The following is a 23338-nucleotide window of genomic DNA, read 5'->3' as shown; positions in this document are numbered from 1 at the left end:
GGCCCTGCCACTCCTCACCTTGCCTACCCACCTACCTGCCCGCCCACCAGCCATCCAGTCGTCCACCCACCCACCCACCTGTCCACGTACCTATCTATCTGCTCGTCCTACCTACCTACCTACCTACCCGTCTGTCTATCCAGCCACCTACTATATCCGTCTGTCTGTCCATCCATCCGTCCGTCCGTCGTCCATCCATCCATGTACCTATCACCCATCTATCTATCACATCTAAGCTGCCAGGCACTGCTCCCCATCGGCCCTTCACCCTGAGGCCAGGGTGAGTCTTTCACAAGCACATCATACCGCGGCTCCCACGGGCCTCCGGCCTCTCCCCTAGCTCCCTAGTCGGCCACGCCCAGCCTTGCCCGCCCTATCCCCCCCCACCCCAGCCTGGCCCCCTCCCCACCTAGAGGGCGGCCTCACTCGCCCCACCTCCACCTCTAAGACCCCAACCTTCCCCATCCCTCAGGTCCACCTTTCACGCCGACTCTAAAATACCCCCCGTCTCCCTGCCCAGCCCCCCCACCCCCAGCTGAAATAATGTCTCCTGAGTTTAGGCCCTGAGCTGAGTGGGAGCAGCTGCCAGCATTTGAGCTTATGTGTGCGGACACAGTACCAAGCACTTTGTGTAGATACTCGCTGTCTGTCCTCTGAGCTTAAGCGATATTATCCCTATTTTAAGGACAAGAAAAGCAACACTCAGAGAGAGCAAACAATTCCCTTTTGACACACAGCTCTCTGGTGTTGGCTGCAAGCCCCCGCAATGAGCAACCCCTCACCACGGTGGATGTCCATGCCCACCCGCGGCAGCATCGGAGGGAACAAGACCCTCCTATTCATCCCAGCCACCACCCACGGTGTAGACCAACACTCTGAGGTTTGTTGAATGAATAGCGGATCGGGACTTGTAGCCGAGGGTCCCCCCACCCCTCCGAACAAGAATGACAATGAATGGCAAGACTTGAGATGGATTCGTACGAGACCTTTTTTAGGGCTTTGAGTCAGCCACGGAGAGTGGATTCGAACAGGCAACTTTTGACAATAGTGAGTTAGATTCAGTTCGAAGAATTGCCTGAATAATTTATAAAGTAACTGGAGAAAGGCCCCAGGGCGTGCCCACCAACGCCCAACGGCGCCATCGGGAGCTGAGCTGACGCTCACAGCCGGACCTCGGCGTCTTCACAGACTGAGCCGGCGCTCAGGGCGAAACCATCTCGCGGAACATCCGGATCTAACGTGGTCGCTCAGAGACCGCAGCACGCACACGAGAACGGGGTCACTGTGCCATCCACAAAGCCCTGAAAACCTGCGCCCGCCCCCCTCCAGAGTGAGCCCCTGCTGCCCCCACTAGGCCCAGCCCCTCCCAAGCCCGCATCCCCCCTCCACCTGGCCGACCACGGCTGTCCCTGTGGTCCTGGCTGCTGGGCACAGATTGTCCGCGTGGCTCGAAATTAGACATGGTCAGAGGAGCTAAGCTGATCTACAGACGTGCCCCGAAAAGCATCTGTCAGGTGCTTAAAACTTCGGATTTGCAGGAGTTTTTACAACCCGGCTTGCTGTTCACACACCTCAGTGAAGCACAGAGACTGAGCTCCTTACTGGGGAAACCGATGACCCGAGAAGCACCAAGAATGCAGCTGTGAAACAGAGGTCAGGTGACCTCAGATGGGCCCTGAGCCCCCAGGTTCAGAGAGCAGCAGGGACAGCAGGGTCCGAGTGACCACCAGAGTGGGAGGTGCTGGGGGCTCCCCGCTCGAGCTCCCCCAGGCTGGCCAGGCTGCATGTGCCAGCAAGGGCCCACCCGGCCACACTCCTTCACGCTCATCGCCCGCCCCGGCAGGCTGCGGTCCTTCCGCAGAGCTCACGGGGGCCACCCAAAGTCTGCTCTGGGGACACAGCCGCTTCTGAGGCTCACTGCAAATGCTGCAGTTCTCCCAGCGGAGCCAGACAGCCTCCGGGCATCTGCGAGCGTCAGGGGAAGAGTCCTTGCCTCATTCCTGCACTAACTCCCCCCACCCCCCACCCCCTGCCTGCGAGGACCCCCGCTCCGAGAGATCACGGGGTGCCTGTGAGGCTCACAGCTCTGGAGCTGAGGACAGGAGCAGAAAGTGGGGCCCCCCAGCCCCCAGCCTGCCCACAGCCGGAGCAGCCCCCCTTTCCTCCCGAGCTTAGGGACGCTCCAGAAAATCTCTGCAGTCTGGCAGCTAGCTGCAGGGAGGGGAGGGGGGCTCTGCGTTCAGCCAACAGTGAGGAACCAACGTTCATCTCTTAGTTTCAACAGTGCGCTGCTCCTCTGCAGGATGTGGGCATCAGGAGAGCTTGGGTGAAGCGTGGATAGAAACCCTCTATCTTGGCAACTATCCTACAAAGCTACAATTATTCCAGGATAAAAAGAGCGCGAGAGCAGGACCAGGGCCCTAGAAAGGCTGAGCCCAGCAGCTGAGGGCCAGGCCCATCCCTCTCGGGGCGTGTGCCCAAGGTGTTAGCTGCGGGTTCGTGTCCCCAAACTCCTGGTGTCCACTCAGGATGTCCTGCCATGGTGCCCCTGCGGGGGGCCTCCTGGAGAGCAGGGGGATCCCCTGGAACGCTCCCTGCACCTGCAGATCCCCAGGAAGGGCCCCCATCTGCAGATGCCTCTAGCGGAGGGGTGCCCATGAAGCCCCTTCCAGATGCCACACGGGCCCCTCTCCCCTCACCTGCCTCCCTGCCTTGCCGGCCCTCAAATGCCTCCATTCATCTGCCGCGGGGCGGGGGGGCGGGGCTGAGCTTGCCAGGCTTGCAGGCTGGGCCTGACCCTGCCACCCGTGGCTGTCACCTGGAGCGCCCCTGTGGCCTCTCCAGCCCTCTGCCCCCGCCCTGGCCTCTGCGGCAGCCTCCTGCCCCCAACCCAGCAGGCCCCTCTTCTGAAGCAGCTGTGCGGTCAGCCCCCAGTGTTCCCCAGCAGAGGCCTGAACTTCGGGGGGCAAGAGGTTCAACACACCCACCCTCGGCAGGACAGTGTGCGGCCTCAGCTGAAGGCTTCCCAGCCCACCCTGGGCCCCCTGCCTGCCCGGCACGAAGCCCCCACCCTCCAAAGTGCATGCCATGCCCCCTCCAGGCCCACTGGGGTCTCCGTTTCTGGGCTGCAGCCCGGGTCCTGTTTCCAGGCTAACGGCGTCTGGGAGCTGGCTGCACACCTCCCGACCCACAGGCCCGTCTGCTCGCCTTTTTGGTCCACTCGACAATCCTGTTCTCGCTGAAGGTCTCAAACGTCTCCTGGAAGAACAGGCTGAGCTTCTGCTGAATCCTGGAGATGGTGATCTCGGATATGGGCAGGCCGGCCACCTGGGCAATGACGTCGGCCACGCGGCCCGAGCCCTCCACGACCACGCAGGGCGTGCCGTTGGTGATGGCATTGTAGACGGTCTGCAAGGCAAGGGCCCCCCGTGAGCCCCGCGCTGACTCTCCCCGCACCGGGGACTTCTCCGGCAGCAGGGCTCAGTATCGGAGCTAAGGCGCTCCCGCGAAACGTACCGAAAACATTGCGTTTGGTAGCATTCCCCTGCCCCGAGGGGAAAAGTGGCTCATCCTGACAGACCAGCTCCTTCAGGCCCATTGCTCAGGGACCGTGACCACCGAAACAGAACCCCCATGACGTGTCGGCCCATTGATCCGTGTCGCGGGCGAGGGTGCCGCCTGGCCCGGCCCTTGGGAAGGCCCAACGTGAGACCAGGACCACCAGGGCAGATCCCCCGACACCCAGGGTGAGGTCAGCCTCAGGAAGGGCCTCGGACCCCTGCGGGAAGACACCCTCCGGGCCGACGAGGCAGGTCTGGGCACCACCTGTGGGACCCCGTGCAGAGCGCTGCACGTGGGGAGGGGGTGGGACACCAGGTGCACTCCTGTCCCCCCGGCAGTCCTCCCGCGAGACAGTTCCTATGGTCCTTCTGCCCCAAATGTGTTATTATCCTGCGGCAGAAGTGAAGGCAGGCAGCGCTCCAGCAGCGAGACCAACCTCACTCCGTGGACTGGGTTCTCCGTGGGAGCCAGCTTTACACTCAGCTGTGGTCCCGTGGGGCTGGGGCGGGGCCTGACCTCTGCGCTGACGCTCCCCCATCTGGCTCTGTCCTTGCTGCCGTCCCCTGGAGGCCCCTCTTCCTGGCCACACACCCAGGGCCAGAGCCAGCACGTCCCCCCCCACAGCAGGGCGCCTCCTCGAAGGCCACCTTCCCGCCACGCCTGGAAGGGCTCTGTCACACGCCCCCTCCCTTTCTCCCGGCCCCCCGCCTTGCCAATGGCCCCGCGGGATGCTGGTCAGGGGGCTTCGGGCCAGCAGTCCCCCCTGCAGCAGAGCTTGACCCCCAGAGCCCCCTCCCCCGGCCACTACTCACGTGCAGCGTGCCGGGCCCCCCTTCCAGCACCACACAGACGATGGGGATCTTGATGGCCATGCCTAGGACGAAGCACGGATCCCCAGTTTAGGGAACATGGGGGCTCAGACCCTCCACCTGGGCACTCTCGCCCGCCTCCCACCAGCTCTAGCCTAATCACGGCGATGCATCTGATGGGAGATGCGCAGGAAGTACTCAGTAGCTTCCGCAGGCTGATGCTCTGCAGTCGGCGGACGACCTGCTTGCTCTGTGTAACAAGAGCAAATCCGAGGCCCTGAGACAGGTCCTCCACCGCGTACTCGCACTCCCGTTCTGGGGCGGGAGGGGAGGAGGGCCGTCTGCCTGGCCGGCCACCATGACCAGCCTGCTTCTCTCGCCGGCCCTTTTATGGCGCCTCAAACCTGGGCACGCCATGGGGACACACCAAGCCAGTGGGCGGAAGGCACCATCAAGGCGGGGGACATGGCACGGGGAGAGCAGGGGGTCCCCTGGGACGCTCCCTGCACCTGCAGATCCCCAGGAGGGGCCCCCATCTGCAGACCTCTGTCCCACCATTCGCCCCCTGCCCTGGGCCTTTCATCCATCCCGGCGGCCTGGGCCTGCTGAGGACTTTAGAAATCTCTCCGGGGCAGCAAACTTTGCCTCCAGGTGCCGCCGAGGTTGCTCTGCCCTCCCATCTGCGCCCCCCCAGGCTCCCGCAGGCAAAGCTGGGCTCTAAGTTGTGGTCCCAGGCCAGCAGCACCAGCCTCACCTGAGGCCCGAGAGCGGCCAGGTTGGCAGGTCCTCGGGGGGCTTGAACACCCCTGCTCACCACTCTAAAAGCTCCCACCCAACCTGCTACGGAGCCGGAAACTCCTGCTATCCGGGTCCCCCCTCTACCCCCCAAATTGTGCACAAATTCCTGCGTGTTTGCCCTTCCCGTGTCGCAGAACCCACCCCATCTCACCCACAAGGGAAACGGTGTCAGGGCCGCGTTCTGCACATTCCTGTTTCTGAACTGAGCCCGGGTTTGTGGTGCAGAGTGACTGTAGGTGGTCTACGACCCGAGAGAGAGCAGAAAAACCGGGGGCCTGACCCCACCTCCCTCCACCAGCTAAACGGGGTGACAGAAGGCGTCCCCACTGAACGCGCACGGAGAGACGGTGGGAAGAAGTCCAGCTGTGCCCGATGGCGCCCGAGCAGCCCGCCTGTTGAACGTCCTGCCACGGCCGGCTGTGCCCGGGACTCCCTGGCCAGCCGGCGCCCCCCACCGCCCTGAGAGCCCTCAAAAATACGCTCCACTCACCTCCTCTTTCCTTCGTCTGCTCGGATATGAACTTCTCCAGCTTCGTCCGCAGGGGAATCTCGACCCCATAGCGGCCGTGGGTCCCGTCGTCCACAAGGATGAAATGGGAGTGGTTACTGTCCAGGCAGGTCAGCTGCCCTTGGCCTTCCTCGTCCATGATGTACTCAGCAGGAAAGCTGCCCTGGGGGCGGCCAGAGAAGCGTCAGACACGGACAGACGGGAAGCTCTGCGTCTTGAATGCTAGGAATGGGGGGTCCGGTAGGCTGGATAATGAGCCCCAAAGATAGGAAGTCCTAAATGCTGGCACCTGTGAACGTTACCTTATTTGGAAAAAGAGCCATTGCAGGTTTGATTGAGTTAAGCATAACATGGGAAGATTTTCCTGAAAGGTCCAGGCAGGTCCTAAATGTCACCCCAGGGTCCTTACAGCGGGAGGCAGAGGGAGATGGACCACCAGAGGGGGAGAGCCCGACGACCGTGAAGGCAGAGACCCGAGCACTGGGCCACAGCCAAGGACAGCCCGCAGCCGCCCGGCCAGGCGTGGCCCCCCCGAGCCCCACTGACTCCAGGAGTGGGAGAGAGCCGTGCAGATAGATAGAGTCGCAAGAGCGGCGAGGGCTTGGAACGCGGGGTCGGGTGGAGGCTGACCGAACACGGGCACGTGGTAGAAGAGGCCCGGCCGCCTGGAGCAGACAGCGCTGGGCAGGGCAGCACTGGGCAGGGCAGCGCAGGGCAGAGGGCTCGGCGGGCGCCGCCAGAGGGGGTGGGGAGCGGGCTGCGCGAGCCAAGGCTGTCTCCAGCGGCAGGGCGTCCCTGGCCGTATGGACGGATGCTGAGGTGCTGCTGGGGGCGGCCCAGAGGGACACGAGGACCATGGCATTGGAAACGGGAGGAGGGTGACCGTCCTCTCTGAGGACCGATCCAGGAGGGACGGCAGCGGGGCCAGCGCACACGGAAAGCGGAGCTGAGCCGCGTGGGGCCGCCGTGCGGAGAGCGCGAGTGTAAGCGAGGGGCGTGGACGCTGAGCCAGGGGCTTTCTGAACAGCCGTGCACGTGCCTCCTGGCTTCTTCTTGCTGAGAAAGGGGACAGGCTGAGGGGACCGGGACTTGATGACGGGGGACACGCTCAGCCTGTCCAGATTGCGATGCCTGCCTGCAAGCTCCTGGCTCGCGGACAGGAGGCCCCTCTCAGGCGGGGCTGGACCTTTGCTGGGGATGCGACAAGAGGCGTGTGACTGGGGGCTCCACCATCTCGGGGGACCCTGGAACACAGGCGGCATGGGGACCGGCTCCATGTCTGTGGCATGCCCCTCCCCGGGACACACGCCGCAAAAACAGGATGTTGTGTCAGCAGAAGCACTGCTAACCTGGACCAAAGGGAAACAGGATCTGCACTCCCAAACCTCTTCAGGCGGGAAACAGCAGATAACCTTCAAGAAAACGGCATGATCATCCCCGGGGCAGGGTCACGGACGAGGCAGAGGCTGGGCCTCAAGTCACAGAGATTCCAGAGTTCAGCGACCTAACGGATTTCCCCGTTGGGCTTGGAGATTGCTGGGGACCCGGGACCCCTTTATTCCTGGCACGTTCCCCTTTCTGGGAGGAGAACATGCAGCTATTCTAGGATGCCCATCCCATTATTGTATTCCGGAAGAAAGTAACTTGTTTTCCAGTGTCACGGGGCCACGCACAAGGGGGAGCCTTGTCCCAGGACGGATCACACGCAGAGCGTCGTTCATGCTGATTTGGATGATTCAGATCATGAGATCGGGCACTTTTTGGCTGAGCAGATGCTGTAATGGGTGGATAAGGTGGGGAGTCTAGGGATGGGGTGAATATACTTTGTGTGTGGGACGGACGTAAATCTTAGGGGGTCAGAGGGTAGGCTGCAGCGGGCAAACCTCTGTCATCCAAAGACATCAGGACCCCGAGCCAGGGAAGGCCCAGCGGCCAGCAGAATCTGCAGGAGGCAGAAGCAGCCTCCCCCAGAGCCTCTGGAGGGAGGACAGCCTGTCCGCACCATGACTGTGGCGAGGGAGGCTCATTCCAGACCTCTGGCCTCCAGAAGTGGGAGAATGCATTTCTGCTGCTCTCAGCCACCAGGTTTGCGATCACGGGTTCCAGCAGCCCCTGGACACTGATCCAGGAGGGATGGCTGCAGGGCCAGCGCACACGTCCCCTGTGGTCCACAGAGGACGGCAGGGAGCTGTCATGGGGACAAAGTCAAGAGTGGTCTCGGAAGTCACCCCATCTCTCTTGGCCTCGGGTTTCCACTCCCTGGAATGAGCAGGCAAGGTGGAGCAGTCCCGTCCCTCTAAACACACCTGCGACTCTGACACAGGAGGACAAAGCCTGGCCAGTCACCAGCAACCGTGATGGAAAAGGGGTCACTGTCACAGAAGGGATCTTCCTGGGAAAGAGCACTCAGCGCCGTGGCCCCGAAACCGGGAGGCCCCCATTTGTAAATTACCACTCACGGGCCCGTCGTGGGCCCGTGTGTCGCGGGACGTGTCTGACTGTGTGTTAGGTGGCCCTGTGCTCCTTGTGCCACATCCACTGTGTCCTTCAACAATCTCATCGGAGGAACCCGATGATCTTTTCCAAAGCAAGTCTCCGCATTCAAGCGAAGGCCCCCACTACCGCCCCCTCGGCAACACACCGGCGTGGCAGCGACTGCCAGAAACCGTTCTGGGCTGGAGCCACCGCAGCGTGCGGGGTTCCAAGGGTTCAAGTCAGGCTCTGGGATCACACAGCCTAGGCTCACCCTAACCCAGACGCGCCCTGCCCTCTGCGGAATCCGTGTCTCATCTGAGCAGCTGTTCCGACGACCTGTGGTGGCTCTGAAGCGGCTCCTACGCGGACCCGTCCTGTGGTTGTAAGGGAGTCCAGCCGAGCTAGCTGCCTCCCCCGGTCACCAGGGTCTGCGGTGCAGCTGGGCATGAGCCCCGGTCTCCTGTGCCCCTGTCCAGGCTCTTCCCCCTCCGCTGCATTTACCCCGGTGTCCAGACGGTGGCCTGTCCCCTGCAGGCCTGGGCACTGGGATCCTACACCTCACCTCCCCTGCCCCCGAGCCCCAGGGGAGGTCGCCGAGCTCACCGAGGGGTGGATCAGGCCTTCCCGGTTGTGCACGGTGCCCCACGTGGCAATTCCGACAGTGACGACTTCTTCTTCATTGTAGCTGCTGCTCAGGGTGAAGTCCCGCACCGCCTCGCCCACCTGCTTCATCACGCCCGTGTGGGACCCGCCGGTGATAATCCAGGCCCCTGGGGAGAGGAGCAGAGGTGCGCACCTGCCACGCACAAGCCTGACGCCGAGGGCCCTGTGTGCTTCCCATGCTCACTCCCCTTTATCTGCAGGCCCCTCCTCAAGGGCTCTCTAACTCATCACCAGGCATAAGTCTCAGAACCACGACCACGGAGGAAACCACACTGTGATTCTGTCTTTAAGGTGCGGCTCTGGGGGCCAAGGTCTCCCACATGCTCAGGTAGGCGGTGGGGACAAGAACGGGGACAGCAGGCCTCTGTCCCCACCTGCCCGTTGCTTCTTCTCTGTCCTGGACTCGGGAACACGTTTGTCTGAATTCTTCTACTCCAAGACATAAAAGTCCCTTCTTCCCCTCAGTTCCTGGGGCCTGAGTGTGGTGGACTATTCCGCTGCTCCTGACCTACTCACCCCGCCACGCTGCCCATTGGCACGTGGCTTGCAGTGGCCCCGGCAGGGCACCCCCTTCCCAGCCACGGCCCAGCCCGGGGACCTGCTTGGTCACCGCACGCAGGCGAGGAGCATGCACGCCAGGCCTGGGCGCTGTGAATTTGTGCCGCAGCTGTTCTTGCTGTGTCTCTCCTGCCACGAGAAAGCCAATCCCCGTGAGGTCTGCTCCCCTAAGCTGTGTCCCAGGTGAGGGGAGACGGGGGAGAGCTGCCACCGTGGGCCTGCAGTCGCCTGCTGGGAACGCAGGCAAAGGGTGGAGTTCACGGCTGTGCGGTCGCCTGTTCCCAGGGCCATGACGACCACGGCACGGAAGCCAGCTCTGCGTGGCCATAAGGAACAAGCTCAAACACGCGGCTCGGGCTTTGGGGCCGGGACGTGGCAGCCAGGACATTGCTACTGAACGCGAAAAAGACGACCATCAAGACTTGTCACCTGTGATGACCTGGGGGACAGGTGAGCACCTAACAGGTTCACAGCCAAGCTCACGAGTGTGCCTGGGTAATGGTCAGCTGCACTTAGCCGAGGCCCGCGTGCTGAGGAGACTCCAAGAGACGCGGGCCAGGAGGACTCAGACTGAGCCTCTGTTTCAGGGCAAGGACCAGAGGGCGTGGGCCTCCTATGCTGCTAAAACTGGATCCTAGAAAGAGGGTCAGTGTCCCCCTGGATGGCCCAGTCTCACCTGGACCCAGAACCCTCGCTCTCCTGCCATTAACTTACCCAGTGTAGCCCCCCCGGAGGCCACGGGCACCATGGTTACTCCTCCAGCGTCCCTCTGAGAGAGAGCCAAGGGCCGCCTCCCATGGAGTGCACGCAGCCTCGGGCCCTGCCCTGTGCTCACGAGGTGTGGCCTCGGGGGGCATGGAGCCCTGAGGCAGTCACCTCACACAGCAGTCCCTCCTTCCCAGATGTGGACAGAGGGATGAGGTAACAGGGATCTGGTTAACAGAGACCCTCACCGACATCCCCACGACTAACACAACCACCTCCAGGCTCCTCCACTGGCCACCACATTGGCTCACAGTTAACTCGGGCCTCCTGTGGGTATAGAGCAGTGCGGTGCCATCAGGAGCTTGCTAGAGCTAGGTCCACCCCACGAGCAAGCCTCGCAGCTGCCACTGTGGGGCCGCAAGGCCCGGCTGAGTCTGACCTGGCAGGGCATGGCCTCGGTGACCCCTGAGGACTGCTCCAGTCCCAGCACCCCGTGCTGTCCGCTCAGCCCGCCCACGGCTCCCAGCCCCAAGTGCTACCTGTGGTCTGGGCCACCTTGACCAGGCCTCTTCGGAAGACACTCTTCAGCCTGGGCTTCATGTTGAAGTCCTTGGCCCCGCCTGTCACCGAGATGAGGAGGTTGGGGATGTCCAGGCCCCAGTACTGGGTCATGAGGTGGTAGATCACGCTGGGGGGCGTGTCCTGGGAGAGGCGAACGTACTGCAGGGAAGTCAGAGGACAGCAGAGGACACCCTGTGTCAGCGAGTGGCCAGCCCAGCCCCAGGGACGGCAGTGCAGCTGTGCCCGAGAGCCCCAGCCAGGGGATGGACACCTCCCACCCTGGGTCTAGAGTCAATGAGTAAAAGTGGCCACACCCAAGTAGAATTAGGATTGAGAGGAAGGGGGAAGGGGCGAAGGCCCAGCGAGATGACAGGCCACCCCTGGGGAGACCAGCCCCCATCTTCCCAGCTCCCTCAGGCCACCCCTGGGGAGACCAGCCCCCATCTTCCCAGCTCCCTCAGCCCAGCCCCGTGCCCACAGCACCCTCCCCACCCTGCTTCTCTGCTGTAGGACGCACCCAGCCCAAGGCTCACCCTGCCCTGTGGTGACCCAGAACTCAGAGCACCGTGGGTCTCCTGTGAGCCTTGTGGAGCCCCCGCCCACCCCTCCCCTAGTGCTGGCAGGCTGGATGCCTTGGGTTTCAGCCAGCCTCTCTCTCCCACGCCAGGAAGTCCTGGCCACTCCGACCATGGAAGGTTGACGCGAGTCCACAGTGAAAACAATGGAGGGATGAGGACCAACCTTTCCCACCTTCTGGCCCAGGCCCGTGAAAACAAGGTCACCAAAGGCGTCTGTTGGCATCTGCTGCACATGTTTTTTGGGGTCCCAATCCTTGCCCTGCAAAGTGTGGGGCCTGGTAGCCTCCTCCAAGTGTTGTTGCCGTGTGTATCCACACTCACACACCACCTTCCTGCAAAGACCACACAGTCACTGGAGGAAGCAAGGTGCCCCGTGCTCCCCTCTGGGGGGTCAGGACTTCCAGCCCCCAGCAGTGAGGAGGCACCCCAGCAGCAGGGTCAGTGGAGGCCCAGTGGGGAGTGGAGCAGCCCTCCCACACCCACAAGAACAAGGAGCCCCTCCCTGCCAAGAATCAACTCAGGCTGAGAGGGGCTTGGACTTCTTTGCCCACGTGGCAATAATGAGGCAGTGGCCCCCTTCCCCATAGATAGGTCATAGGCGACCCGCTAAAACACAGGATGCAGAATCTTATATATCATACCCCAAATACCACAGTTTCAAATTGAAAATCACTAGTCATACCAGGATCGGGAAAATCTGCACTAGAATGAGCAAAGACAGCGGCCACCAATGCCAAGGTGATACAGACGTTAGGATTAACTGTCAAGGACTTTACGGCAGCTATCTTAAAAATGCTTTACCAGGGAATCATGAACACGCTTGAAAAAAAAAGAAAAAATGTAAAGTCTCAGCAAAGAAATAGAAGGTACATCAAATGGAAATTTAGAAGTAAAAAATGCACTAACCAACCAAATTTCAAAAAAAAAAAGATCAGTGGGTGAACTCAGCCAATGAATGAAGGTGGCAGAGGAGAGAATCCATGAACTTAAAGATAGAACATAGAAATAACCCAATACAAACACCAGAGAGAAAACAGACCTAAATAAACAACCAAGTGAGGAGCCTCTAGGACCTGCAGAACTATGACGAAAGACCAAACATGCATGTCATCAGAGTCCCAGAGGGAAGAGAGAAAGGAGGCAGGGCTGGAAAAGCATGTAAAGAAATTATGACCAATCACAATGAGCACTGAGTTATGTATGGAAGGGCTGAATCACTATATTATACACCTGAAACCAATATCACACTGTACATTAACCATACTGGAATTAAAATTTAAAAGTTAATAAAAAAAAATATGACCAAATGGGAGCTTCCCCAGCAATGCAAGGTTGGGTTATCATATTAACAGAATAAGGAAAAAAAGTCTAATGATCATTTGCTTGGGTACATAAAGTGTTTTACCAAATTCAACACCCGTTTATAATAGCGACTTTCAACAAAGTAAGAATGGAGGGGAACTTTCTCAACCTGGTGAAAAAGCATCTGTGAAAATCCTACTGCTAACATCATACTCAAGGATGAAAGGCTGAGCACTTTGTCACGAAGACTGGGGACAAGACAGTGGTGTTGACCCTCAACTCTGCTGTGCAGCATGGCACTGGAGGTCCTAGCTAACGGAATGACAGAAAAAAGGGAAAAAAAAAGGAAAGAAGAGAAAAGAAAAAAGGAGGGAAGGAGGGAAAGGAAAGAAAAGGCACACATATAGGAAAAGAAGTAAAGCTATCTTTATTCACAAATGACATAATTTGGTGTGTAGAAAATCCTAAGGACTCCACAAAAAGCTGTAAGACTGACAATAAGTCTAACACAATTGTAGGGTACAACATCAACAGAAATAAATCCATTCTACGTCAATTAGAAACCGAACAATTAGAAACTGAAACCAAAACAAAATACTACCTATAATAGCAAAGAAACATAAAAAACGGCCAAAATCTCCTGCATTTGGAAAGAAGACATAAATCTACAATTCAAGAACCTCAAGGAACACCAAACACGATAAACCCAAAGACATGTATGCCAGGATACGTGAAATCAAATGTCTATAAACCAAAGACAAAAGAAAAAATCTTGAACGCAGCAAGACAGAAATGACACCTTAACTATTGGGGGGAAATCATTCAAATAACAAAAAACTTCTTATCAGAAACCAGAAAGCAGTGCAAGGAGGAAGTGGCAAACAAAACCAGAACCTCCGACCCAGAATTCTCTACTCAGCAAACATCGTTCACACGGGAAGTAGAAGTTGGACATCCTCAAATGCAGGAAAACTAAGGGAATCACCCACAGAGCTAACCAAAAAGGATGGATGAAGGACATTCTCTAAACAGAAATGGAGTGATAGCAGGTGAAATTGTTGAATATCAGAAAGGAAGAAAGAACAATAGGAAGGGTAAATGGGACTCCAAAGAGATGTCTGAGTCCCTCAGAAGCGCAGAAAAAGAAAAAAAAAAACCTGAAAACAGAAAAATGCAGCAGCAGACTTAAATCCTAACATATTGATAATTACATTAAATATAATGTCCTAAATATGCCAATTTAAAAAAACACCGATCAGCAGAGTGGGTTAAAAAAATAAGACCTCTAATTATTTGTTTTTTTCAAAAATCTCACTTCCAGTATAATGATGGTGGCAAACTGGAAGTGACCAGACCACTCAGCAATGAAGAGGAGAAGACTGGACACACACAACACAAGTGGGTCTTGAAGGCATTGTGCTGAGGGAAAAACTGAAAAGACCACGTAGGGTAGGATTCCTCATGTGACATTCTCGAGGTGAGAAAGTTATAGGGATAAAGAACAGATTCATGGCTGCCAGGGGTTAGGGTGACGGGGGCAGAGGACATGAGTAACCGGCGGTGGAACCAGGGGAGATATCTTTTGTGTCTCTGCAACTTCCCAAACTCTATAATTATTCCAAAATAAAAAGGTTAAAAATCCCCAGATGGTGCAGGCTCCAAGCAGGACCTTCCAGACACAGGCCCAGCAGGATGCACGAGGCCCGCACCCTGCAGCCAGCCCCGGGCCCAGCTGGCCTAACCTGGGTGCCGCCACAGCAGAACCCCATCTCTAGGACGCCCCACTCTGGTTTCTGCCTTCCCCACAAGAATGCACCAACGCCTCCTGTCAGCTATGACCTCCTCTCTTATTTCCTTCATGTTCATGGATTGAGACTTTTTATTCCTTTACTGCTATTCCCTGGGGCTACAGGAGAGAGAGGAGATAAACGTGCTCCTTATACCTTGTTTAATTGGAAATCATGAATTTTTAGGTTCTGACTTTTTGTTAGTACCGAGTGACCTGAAAGACAAGATCCAAATGAGACAGAACAACCCGTCCAAGGCCAGGTGAGACCAGGGCCAGGTGAGGCCGGGGCCAGGTGAGGCTGGGGCCAGGTGAGACCGGGGCCAGGTGAGGCCGGGGCCAGGTGAGGCCGGGGCCAGGTAGCACAGGGAGAGGACGGCTGGGCTGCCCTGTCACTTACCCAGTGCACAGTCCCAGATGCGCTGGCTTTCCATTTCTCTGCTGGTAGATAAGGAAAACAGTGCATTCCCTGACCCCTACCCTACTAAATGTTTTGAGGGTCAAACAAGGTTCTAGAAATAATTTTTTAAAGATTTTATTTATTTATTTGAGAGAGAGAGAAAGAGAGAGAGACAGTGCGCATGAGCCGGGGGAGGGGCAGAGCAATAAGCAGACTCCCTGCTGAGCACAGAGCCCAACGCAGGGACCCCGGACCAGGACCCCGAGATCATAACCTGAGCCAAAGTCTGATGCCCAACCAACTGAGCCACCCAGGTGCCCCTAGAAATAATTGATAAAACTAGCGCAAAACAGTTGACCATGCAGAGCACCAAGGATGGGTTAAGAAATGCACAGCCTCTCACACCACACACAGAAATAGACTCAAAATGGATGAAAGACCTAAACATGAGCCAGGAATCCATCAAAATCCTGGAGGAGAACACAGGCAGCAACCTCTGTGACCTCGGCCGCAGCGACTTCTTGCTAGACACGTCTCCAAAGGCAAGGGAAGCCAGAGCAAAAATGAACTATTGGGACTTCATCAAGATAAAAAGCTTTTGCACAGCAAAGGAAACAGTCGACAAAACCAAAAGACAACCGACAGAATGGGAGAAGATAATTTGCAAATGACATATGAGATAAAGGGCTGGTATCCAAGATCTATAAAGAACTTATCAAACTCAACACCCAAAGAACAAATAATCCAATCAAGAAATGGGCAGAAGACATGAACAGACATTTCTGCAAAGAAGACATCCAAATGGCCAACAGACACATGAAAAGATGCTCAACATCACTCGACATCAGGGAAATCCAAATCAAAACCTCAATGAGATATCACCTCACACCAGTCAGAATGGCTAAAATTAACAAGTCAGGACACGACAGATGTTGGCGGGGATGCGGAGAAAGGGGAACCCTCCTACACTGTTGGTGGGAATGCAAGCTGGTACAGTCACCCTGGAAAAAAGTATGGAGGTTCCTCGAGACGTTATAAATTGAGCTACCCTACGACCCAGCAATTGCACTACTGGGTATTTACCCCAAAGATACACATGTAGGGATCCGAAGGGGCACATGCACCCCAATGTTTATAGCAGCAATGTCCACAATAGCCAAACTGTGGAAAGAGCCAAGATGTCCATCGACAGATGCATGGATAAAGAAGATGTGGTATATATATACAATGGAATATTTTGCAGCCATAAAAAAATGAAAGCTAGTCATTTGCAACGACGTGGATGGAACTAGAGGGTTTTATGCTAAGTGAAATAAGTTAATCAGGGAAAGACAATTATCATACGATCTAACTCATATGTGGAATTTAAGAAACTAAACAGAGGAGCATAGAGGAAGGGAAGGAAAAACAAAACAAGGTGTAGTCAGAGAGGGAGACAAACCACGAGAGGAATCACAGGAAACAAACTGAGGGTTGCTGGAGGGGAGAGGGATGGGGGAATGGGGTAACTGGGTGATGGGCATTAAGGAGGGCACGTGGGTGTTCTATGCAACTGATGAATCACTGATCTCTACCCCTGAAACTAATAATACAGTATATGTTAACTACATTGAATTTAAATAAAAAATTAAGAGACCCACAGCCTGCCCTGTACCCAGTGCTCCTGGGCTCCTCCAGGGCTGCCCCTCCTGCTATGTGGAGTGACCACAGGGCCTCCCACTGCTCTGAGCACAAGGGCCCACCCACGGCGAGCTCAGGGCGTGCCCTCTGACCTCCTCCACAGACCTCCTAAGGGGGACTCAAGGCACTCTCAGACTTGCAATGATCTCGGGGTACATGTGGGCTATGTGACGTCCTCGACCTATGGTCCACGGCAGGGACGGAGCCACCAGGATGAGGACCCAGCTCTTTATCTTGGCCCAGTGCTGCCCCAGACTTTCTACGTCTCTAATAGCCTGTGACAGGCCACCTCCTTAGCTGGTCTCTGAGCCAGCCCCTCTGCTTAGATCTTAAATCTACGTGGCTTCCCAAGCTGACTCAAGGCAGGAAACGGCACCCAGTCCACTGGCCCAGAAATGAAATAATCAGAGCATTTCTGCGGGGCTCTGGGCCCAGACGGGCATGAAGGGGAACCAGCACCAGCCCTGTGGGAGAATGGAGGCTGCAGCGTCGCAGTCTCTCCGTCTGGGTCCCTCCCAGCCGTCCGGAGAGGCACCTTGTCCCACTGAGCACGCTCGCCTCATCCTGAAGATCGTTTCCAAAACATCCACTTCGGTCTGTGTGTGACGGCGGAGGATTTGGTGTTCCGGGGAAGAGAACCACACGCCAGGGCCGCGAGGTAAATGTGACAGAATGCGGGACGGTCCGGGGTGGTGGTAGGGAGAAGGGCAGAGCTGAGCAGGACCCTCGGGACACGGGACTAATGAGAGACGGCAGGTGAGGCGGGGGGCTCCTGTCTGGAAGAAGGTGCGGGAGACCCTAGCGCATTTGATGGAAATGTTTAAAGTGTGGAGATACATCTATTTCGAGGCTCCGTTGGTGATGGGGAGGACCTTCCCTGCTGGAGGGACCCGTCTGGTGGGCGAGAAGAGAAGGGCTCTGTGCAGGACGCGCTCCGGGCAGGCCTGACGCTGCGGTCAGAGGGGTCTGCTCACACGGCTGCCCCTGCTGGCCCCCCCCACCGGCTTTCAGAGCGCTCTGCAGTCCCCGACCCGTGGGCTCTGCTCTGGGCCCACAGCGCGCAGACGCTGGGATTTATGCAGAACACCTGCTTTCCCTCAGGGCCTGGGATTTGGGGGGTGCTAGGCAAAGGTGCCTATGGGATCAGCCCACAGGGCTAACCCCGGGCACTGAGTCCCCAGTGGCTTAGCGGGACAGAGACACGGCGCACGGCTTCCTGCATTTTTCCCAGCTGGCCTGCCCCTCGGGAGGGGGAGAGCGTCGCAAGCCTGCGCGTGGGGGTCTCCGGACCCCTCTTGGGTGTTTTCCCTTGCTGAGCCTGGTGTGCATCCCTGTGACACCTTGTCGCCGGGTCCCAGAAGTCTTAGCAAATCACTGAACTCGTAGAGCGGCCTCGAGGACCCCCAGAAACCAGCCGCCACCGCCCAGCTCTGCCTGGAAACAGTCCCCCTTCCTCCCTGGGGCCTGCCCACCCGCGGGGAGCACCTTCCGCGTGGGAAACACGCTGATGAGCGGCCGGCTGCGGACACACTGTCCTCCTCCATGCTCACCAGGGCGCCAGGCAGCCGTGGCGGCCCCAACCACCAGGCACCCGACCGCTCCGCAGACCCCACTCTTGCCACGTGGGGTCCCAAATCTTCGAGAAGGAAAGTAAGAGATCATGAGGATGCTCTCTTCTTCAGTGAACGTGCTCTAGGACCCAATCTGAGGGCCACTGGTGCTTCCGGGCGGTGACCAGACACTGGCCGCCTCCAGGACCCCCAACACGCCTGGTGAGTTCCCAGTGGGCGGAGGACGGAAAACCTCCGCGCAGCCGCACCTCGCCAAGCTTTCCGCCCTCCCTGCGGTTCCTGACACCCCAGGCCCTGGAGCTCTCCCCAGGACCTCCGGAAGCCTGCTTCCCCTTTCCAGCTATAAATCCTATCCCCGAGTTCGCATTCATTTAAAGCTTCTGAAACACAATTTAGGGAAATGCATCCATAAGACGGCCAATCAGGAAACAGTGGACTCCATTCATTCTAGTCGCTGTTAACCAGTTACACTGACACGTACTCAGAATAAAATACCTCTAGGTGCCCCCCAACTTTCTGGCCCTCGCCGGGTCCCACGGTCCCCAGTCGTCAATGTAACATCCAAGGGGACGAGCCACTCCGCCTGCTATCTCCCTATGGCACGCCCTGCATTAAACCTGATGCTGGTAAAGGTGCTTCTGGAAATTTCCAGAACCAAACACATCCTGAGCACTTTCTTCAGCGTGGGGAAAGGGGTAGGAAGCCCCATTTCAGCCTCAAACCCAAGCTGTGTCCCCCAGCCCTCGCTGACCCCTGTCGACATTCCTCACGGGGTCGTAACTCAGAGCAAAGACGGGGTCCGGAGTTCCATCGGTGGCGCCCCGGAGCCCCGCAAGCTGGAAACCAGACATGGTACGTCTCAGAATGGCTCTGCAGCCAGTGAGTCCCGTATGGGGACTTTGGGTGGCTCTAGTTCTCTCTGAGGCTATGTCCATAAGCTTATTTTAACATAACTAAAACTGGAAACCTCGACGCAACGCTCTCTCTGTACGTTGTCAGACTGAGCCATGTGGCCTGGACACCACCCGCTGCATGTATCAGAGGTCACTCTGAGCTGGAGCACGCTGGCAGCCGTCCGGCTCAGGGGTCTGCTCCCAGCACTGAGAGGTGAGGACCCGTCTCTGAAGCGGGGCCAAGCCAGGGGCGTGAACCCTGACACGTGTGCAGGACCTGCAGGGCGTGAACCCCGACATGTGTGCAGGACCTGCGGGGCGTGCACCCCGACACGTGTGCAGGGCGACACCGGGGCATGCCGCAGGACCCCAGGAACGGCATCATCGTTGGGGACCACTCCTGCCTGACTCCGTGTCATCGTCCCTCCACCTTCCCCATACAGGGCCTTCCCGCACAGGCTGCTCCTCCCGCGTCATGTGACACGTTGAGCTGGATGATATCGGTCCACGATGGGGAGAGAGAAGGCGACTCTGCCACCACAAAGCCACGCAATCGTGGTGCAGTCTACTGGTATGAAAGACAGGTACATGGAGTGTGGGGAGGGAGCGGTTACTTCCCAGTGCAGTCAGGGAGGGCTGCTCAGCAGAGGCAGCCTCAGCCACAAAGAAGGAGTGGAAGAAGTAAGGAAGGACGTGGCCCGTCCCACACAGTGCGGACTCGGGTGTGGCCGCAGGGGAGGCAGGAACACAGACGTGCTCCGTGCATCCGCAAGGAACGCCAAGCCACACCACGCCTCCCGCGAGGTTCCTGCGGAGCTGCCCGCAGGCTCCCCCGACTCAGGGGGGACCAGCGGCCCAGGAGTGAAGTGTCCCGCAGCGTGGAGGCACCGTGGCCCCTGCTGCTGGTGGAGGTGGTCGTGGCGGCCACACCAGAGCCCCGGGCTCCGTGGGGAGGGGTGGCAACAATGGTGCGGTGGGGCTTTGGGGTCAGGGGTCCCTGTCTGGATGTGGCACCCTCCCCGGTGAGGGGCCTGGCTTGTGGGCTCTCCCTGAGGCCCCTTGCGGTCCCCGAACCTGTGACACTCTCGACTCCAGAGGGAAATGAGCATTCTAGAGCATTCTAGAGGCGGCCACTGGTGCCCAACTGGGTTCCAGTCCAAGCACCACTGCAGAGGGGTCCCATTATGACCCTGGACGGGTCACCTAAGTTCTCTGCACCTCTTCTGCAAGCAGGACGGGGCGAAGCTGCTCCCCCCAGCAAGCTCCAGGGCTAAGCGGAAATGCCACAGCCGCCCAAGGCCACACAGCCACGCCATGGGCACGGACACACTGCCAGGCCACTCACCCGGCGTCCGACAGTTTGGAGCTCTCCACAAAGTACACGCACTCCTTCTTCTTGATATTTTGCGGGACCCACGAGCTGAGATTTTCTTGCTGAGGATAAAAAAGGGCACTTTGAGACCCTGGGCAATCACAGCACTATTCGGGGGGAGCACACCCTACGCTGCTCCTGGACATGGCTGAGCTCCCTGTCCAGCTTTGGGGGCCTCTTCCCAGGACAGCGGTGGGGGGGCCCGGCCGAGGCTCTCAGGTGTGGGTTCCAGCGGGAGGATCACTTCCCAGAACTTCCAGTTTCTCTGTTAACACTGCCTTCCTCGAGAACAGAGCCACGTGGTGGATAAGGGTCTGGACACCTGCCTCCGTCCTGGCGAGACAGCAAGCTGAGATGCCCTCTTGCCCACCTGACCAGGGGCCCAGCAAACCAAACGCGCCCGTCTGCAGTCTTGTCCTGGGCCTCCGGGAATCTGGTCCAGGACTTGGGTGGTGCTCAGGGCCCTCCCAGTCAAATCAGGGACATCAGGGGTGACGGCTTCCCGTGAGTCTGGCCCCGGACAGGACTGACATGCTTACCCAGCACCCTCCCAACCAGACCAAGAACATGAAGGGGTCGTGAAGCCCGTGGGAGGGGACAGACCTGGCCACTTACCATTCTCTCCAGGCCCCTTTCCCCCAGCCCCGCTGAGCCTCTGCCCGGGCAGGAAACACCCCTCCCTGGTGGTCATTGTGCCCCACAGGGCTCTGGTGGACCCGGCCGATGGGGGCCTGCGGACCCCCGGAAACCTACCTTTGCACTGTTGCCAAACAGGTACTGCAACCTCCTGGTCTTGCAGAGACTGCTGTTGCTGCACCGGAGACTGGGGACCATGCCCAGGTCAGCCATCCTCCTGGCTGCACCCCAAAGCCCTCCTCCTGCCTGGAGCCGGCTTTCCTCAGGGTTGGGGGCTCCGTCCTGCGGGCTGCTCCCACTCCAGCTTCCACAGTCTCCGGGCCCCCTCAGGACAGCCTTTCCTCCAGCTCACGAAGCTGAAGGTTCTGGAAGGACACCATGGACGGCTGCTGGAGTAGATCAGAGAGGGAAATGAGGCAGGTGTCTGAGAGGACCAGGCACAGGTCTCCTCGTGTGGGGCCCGGTCCCCTCGCGGATCTGCACGCTTCCCCTGCCGCCCACGCTCTGTGCCCCAGCCGGGACTCTTGCACGTGCCCAGAGCCCAGATGCCCATCTGTAACGAGAGCGACCTCAGGTCACGGCGAAGGGCCCGAGGAAAAGCTCCGTCCCCACCCCTGCTGCTCCTGGCATTTCAGAGATCAGGGGCCTGCCCTCCCAGCATGGGCCCAGAGTGTGTGTGCGGGGGGGGGGGGGGGGGGGGGCACGGGCAGAATGATTTCAAAGGAGGAGCCGTCGCTGCCCTGCACCCCTCCCATCTTGGGCTCTGTTCTCCGAATTCCCACAGCGAGCCATGCAGTAGCCCCTGGTCCTTCCTTCCAGTTGCTCCCCTTTGGGATGGGAATGTCTGTCCTGTGCCCCATCATTGCATTCGGGACAGCTTCACAGCTGGAGAGGAGTCTGCCTCAGCATGAACGTACCTGGGGTCTCCCCCCACCCCTGACTTAGATGAGATTTAGATCAGACTTCGGACTCCCCTCCCCTCCTCCCCCCCCACCCCACAGTCTGGACCCTGGAAGAGTCTGGAAACCCAGGGCTGACCATGATCTTACAAAGTCCCCCCTCCAAACTTCTCTGAGGTTCTCCTCCAAATCTGACCATCAACCCTTTCTTCACATTTCCCCCGAAAGCAGTTGTGGTCACCCTGGTTCACAGCTCTAATTCTCCATGTGCCATGGCACAGCTGTGTGTTAAGAACACTTTGAAAGGAAATGGCTTCCAAGAAGACAGGCCCGCAGACACATAAACACGCAGAAGGTGTCAGCACACGGGCCTGCCCGTACCGTCACACGAAGTACACGTCTAGGTGCTCGCTGTAAAACTCCTTCCACTTTGCTGTATGTTTGGAAATTTTTACTTAAAAGGTAGGAAAGAAACCCAAAATACAATCAATGGACTCAAAAAGTAGAGCATAATGGTATAGACACTAATTATAATAAATATATGCGATCAGGGTAGCTATACAAACGTTTCTGAAACACACACACACACACAAATGCACATCCGTAAGTGTCATTCGGCACAGGCCCCTGACGGGAATGTGAAGCTGTCGCCACAGAGCTCGCGGGCCTGAGCGGGGTGGATGTCCAAATCAGAGCGCTGCTCTGAGCGATCCTCAGGAGCAGAGAGGACAGAAGGGGCCACGGGCCATGAGCACAGGTGCACGGGGAGGGGGCCCCACAGCAGGTCCGTGCCCAGGCAGCACCCCTCATCCCCGCCTCCCGCAGTCCAGGGGGGCGCTGAAAGATGGCGCCCCTGGCAGCATCGGGACTAGACACCAGGTCCAAACAGAGTGAAAGCCGAGGACCGTGCTTTAGAGCAGCCACCTGGGGCCAGGACGTGGGAACTCACCGAGACAGGGCCTCCTCCTCACACCCCACCCACCCCAGCCTGAAAGGCCCAACCAACAGGCTTCATATGTGAGGCCCCACCACCCCCGTCTCTGCTTCTCTCTCTAGACCATGTACCTGCTCCCTGCAGCTCCCCAGGTCAGGCATCCTCTGAAATCCAGGCTGTGAAAACACTTTCGAGACTATAAATAGCTACACTTGATGAGGGACGAAGGAAGTGCCAGCCAACAGCTCTGGGCCCTGTGGTCTTGGGGGTAGGGGTGGGGAAGTTGCAGTCAGAGCTTAAGTCCGAGATGGGCCAAGTTCCGGATCTCCCCAGGTCTGGGTAAGGCGCCCCCGCAGACTGCGCCTGGCCTTGCCGCGGCCAGCCTGGGTCCCTGCGCCACGCTCCTGCCTGCGCCCAGGCCCGCAACCCCACCCCGGAGCTTGGCCCCGACTCTGCGCCCCCTCTGTGCCCCCGCAGCGCCCCGGTTTGTGTCCCCCGCCCGCATCAGCACCCCGGCCAGCGCCCAGGTCTGGCCCCGGGCAGCGCACGCACCCTAGCCTGCCCTCTGCTCGTGCCTGCAGCCCAGCCGCGCCCTTGGATCCTGGGACACCCTCCCCCCAACCCGCGCACCCTCCCCTCCCCCACCCGC

The 23338-nt window shown here is 58.5% G+C and overlaps 1 protein-coding gene across 12 annotated transcripts in view; it reads right to left on the bottom strand.

Moving 5' to 3' along the window:
* TRPM2 (transient receptor potential cation channel subfamily M member 2) overlaps positions 1-23338 on the bottom strand; it is a 55657-nt gene that overhangs the window by 31409 nt on the left and 910 nt on the right. For 5 of the 12 annotated variants that reach the window (XM_032392558.1, XM_032392570.1, XM_032392565.1 and 2 more), the window contains exons 2-9: positions 20974-21245; positions 20194-20282; positions 11380-11548; positions 10617-10797; positions 8755-8921; positions 5659-5839; positions 4374-4435; positions 3208-3408 (exon numbers count right to left, since the gene is read on the bottom strand). In XM_032392558.1, coding sequence (XP_032248449.1) covers positions 3208-3408; positions 4374-4435; positions 5659-5839; positions 8755-8921; positions 10617-10797; positions 11380-11548; positions 20194-20282; positions 20974-21069 — 1146 coding nt within the window. In that variant the 5' untranslated portion in view covers positions 21070-21245. Of the gene's footprint in view, positions 1-3207; positions 3409-4373; positions 4436-5658; positions 5840-8754; positions 8922-10616; positions 10798-11379; positions 11549-20193; positions 20283-20973; positions 21246-22820; positions 22951-23241; positions 23294-23338 lie in introns of those variants that run through there. The other 7 variants (XM_032392562.1, XM_032392568.1, XM_032392563.1 and 4 more) reach the window with 4 other exon arrangements.

This window comes from Phoca vitulina, unplaced genomic scaffold (genome assembly GCF_004348235.1).
Source record: "Phoca vitulina isolate PV1807 unplaced genomic scaffold, GSC_HSeal_1.0 scaffold68, whole genome shotgun sequence".
Taxonomy (NCBI): domain Eukaryota; kingdom Metazoa; phylum Chordata; class Mammalia; order Carnivora; family Phocidae; genus Phoca; species Phoca vitulina.
Note: the sequence above shows the minus strand (reverse complement) of the source record. Positions and strands in the feature narration are given on the sequence as shown.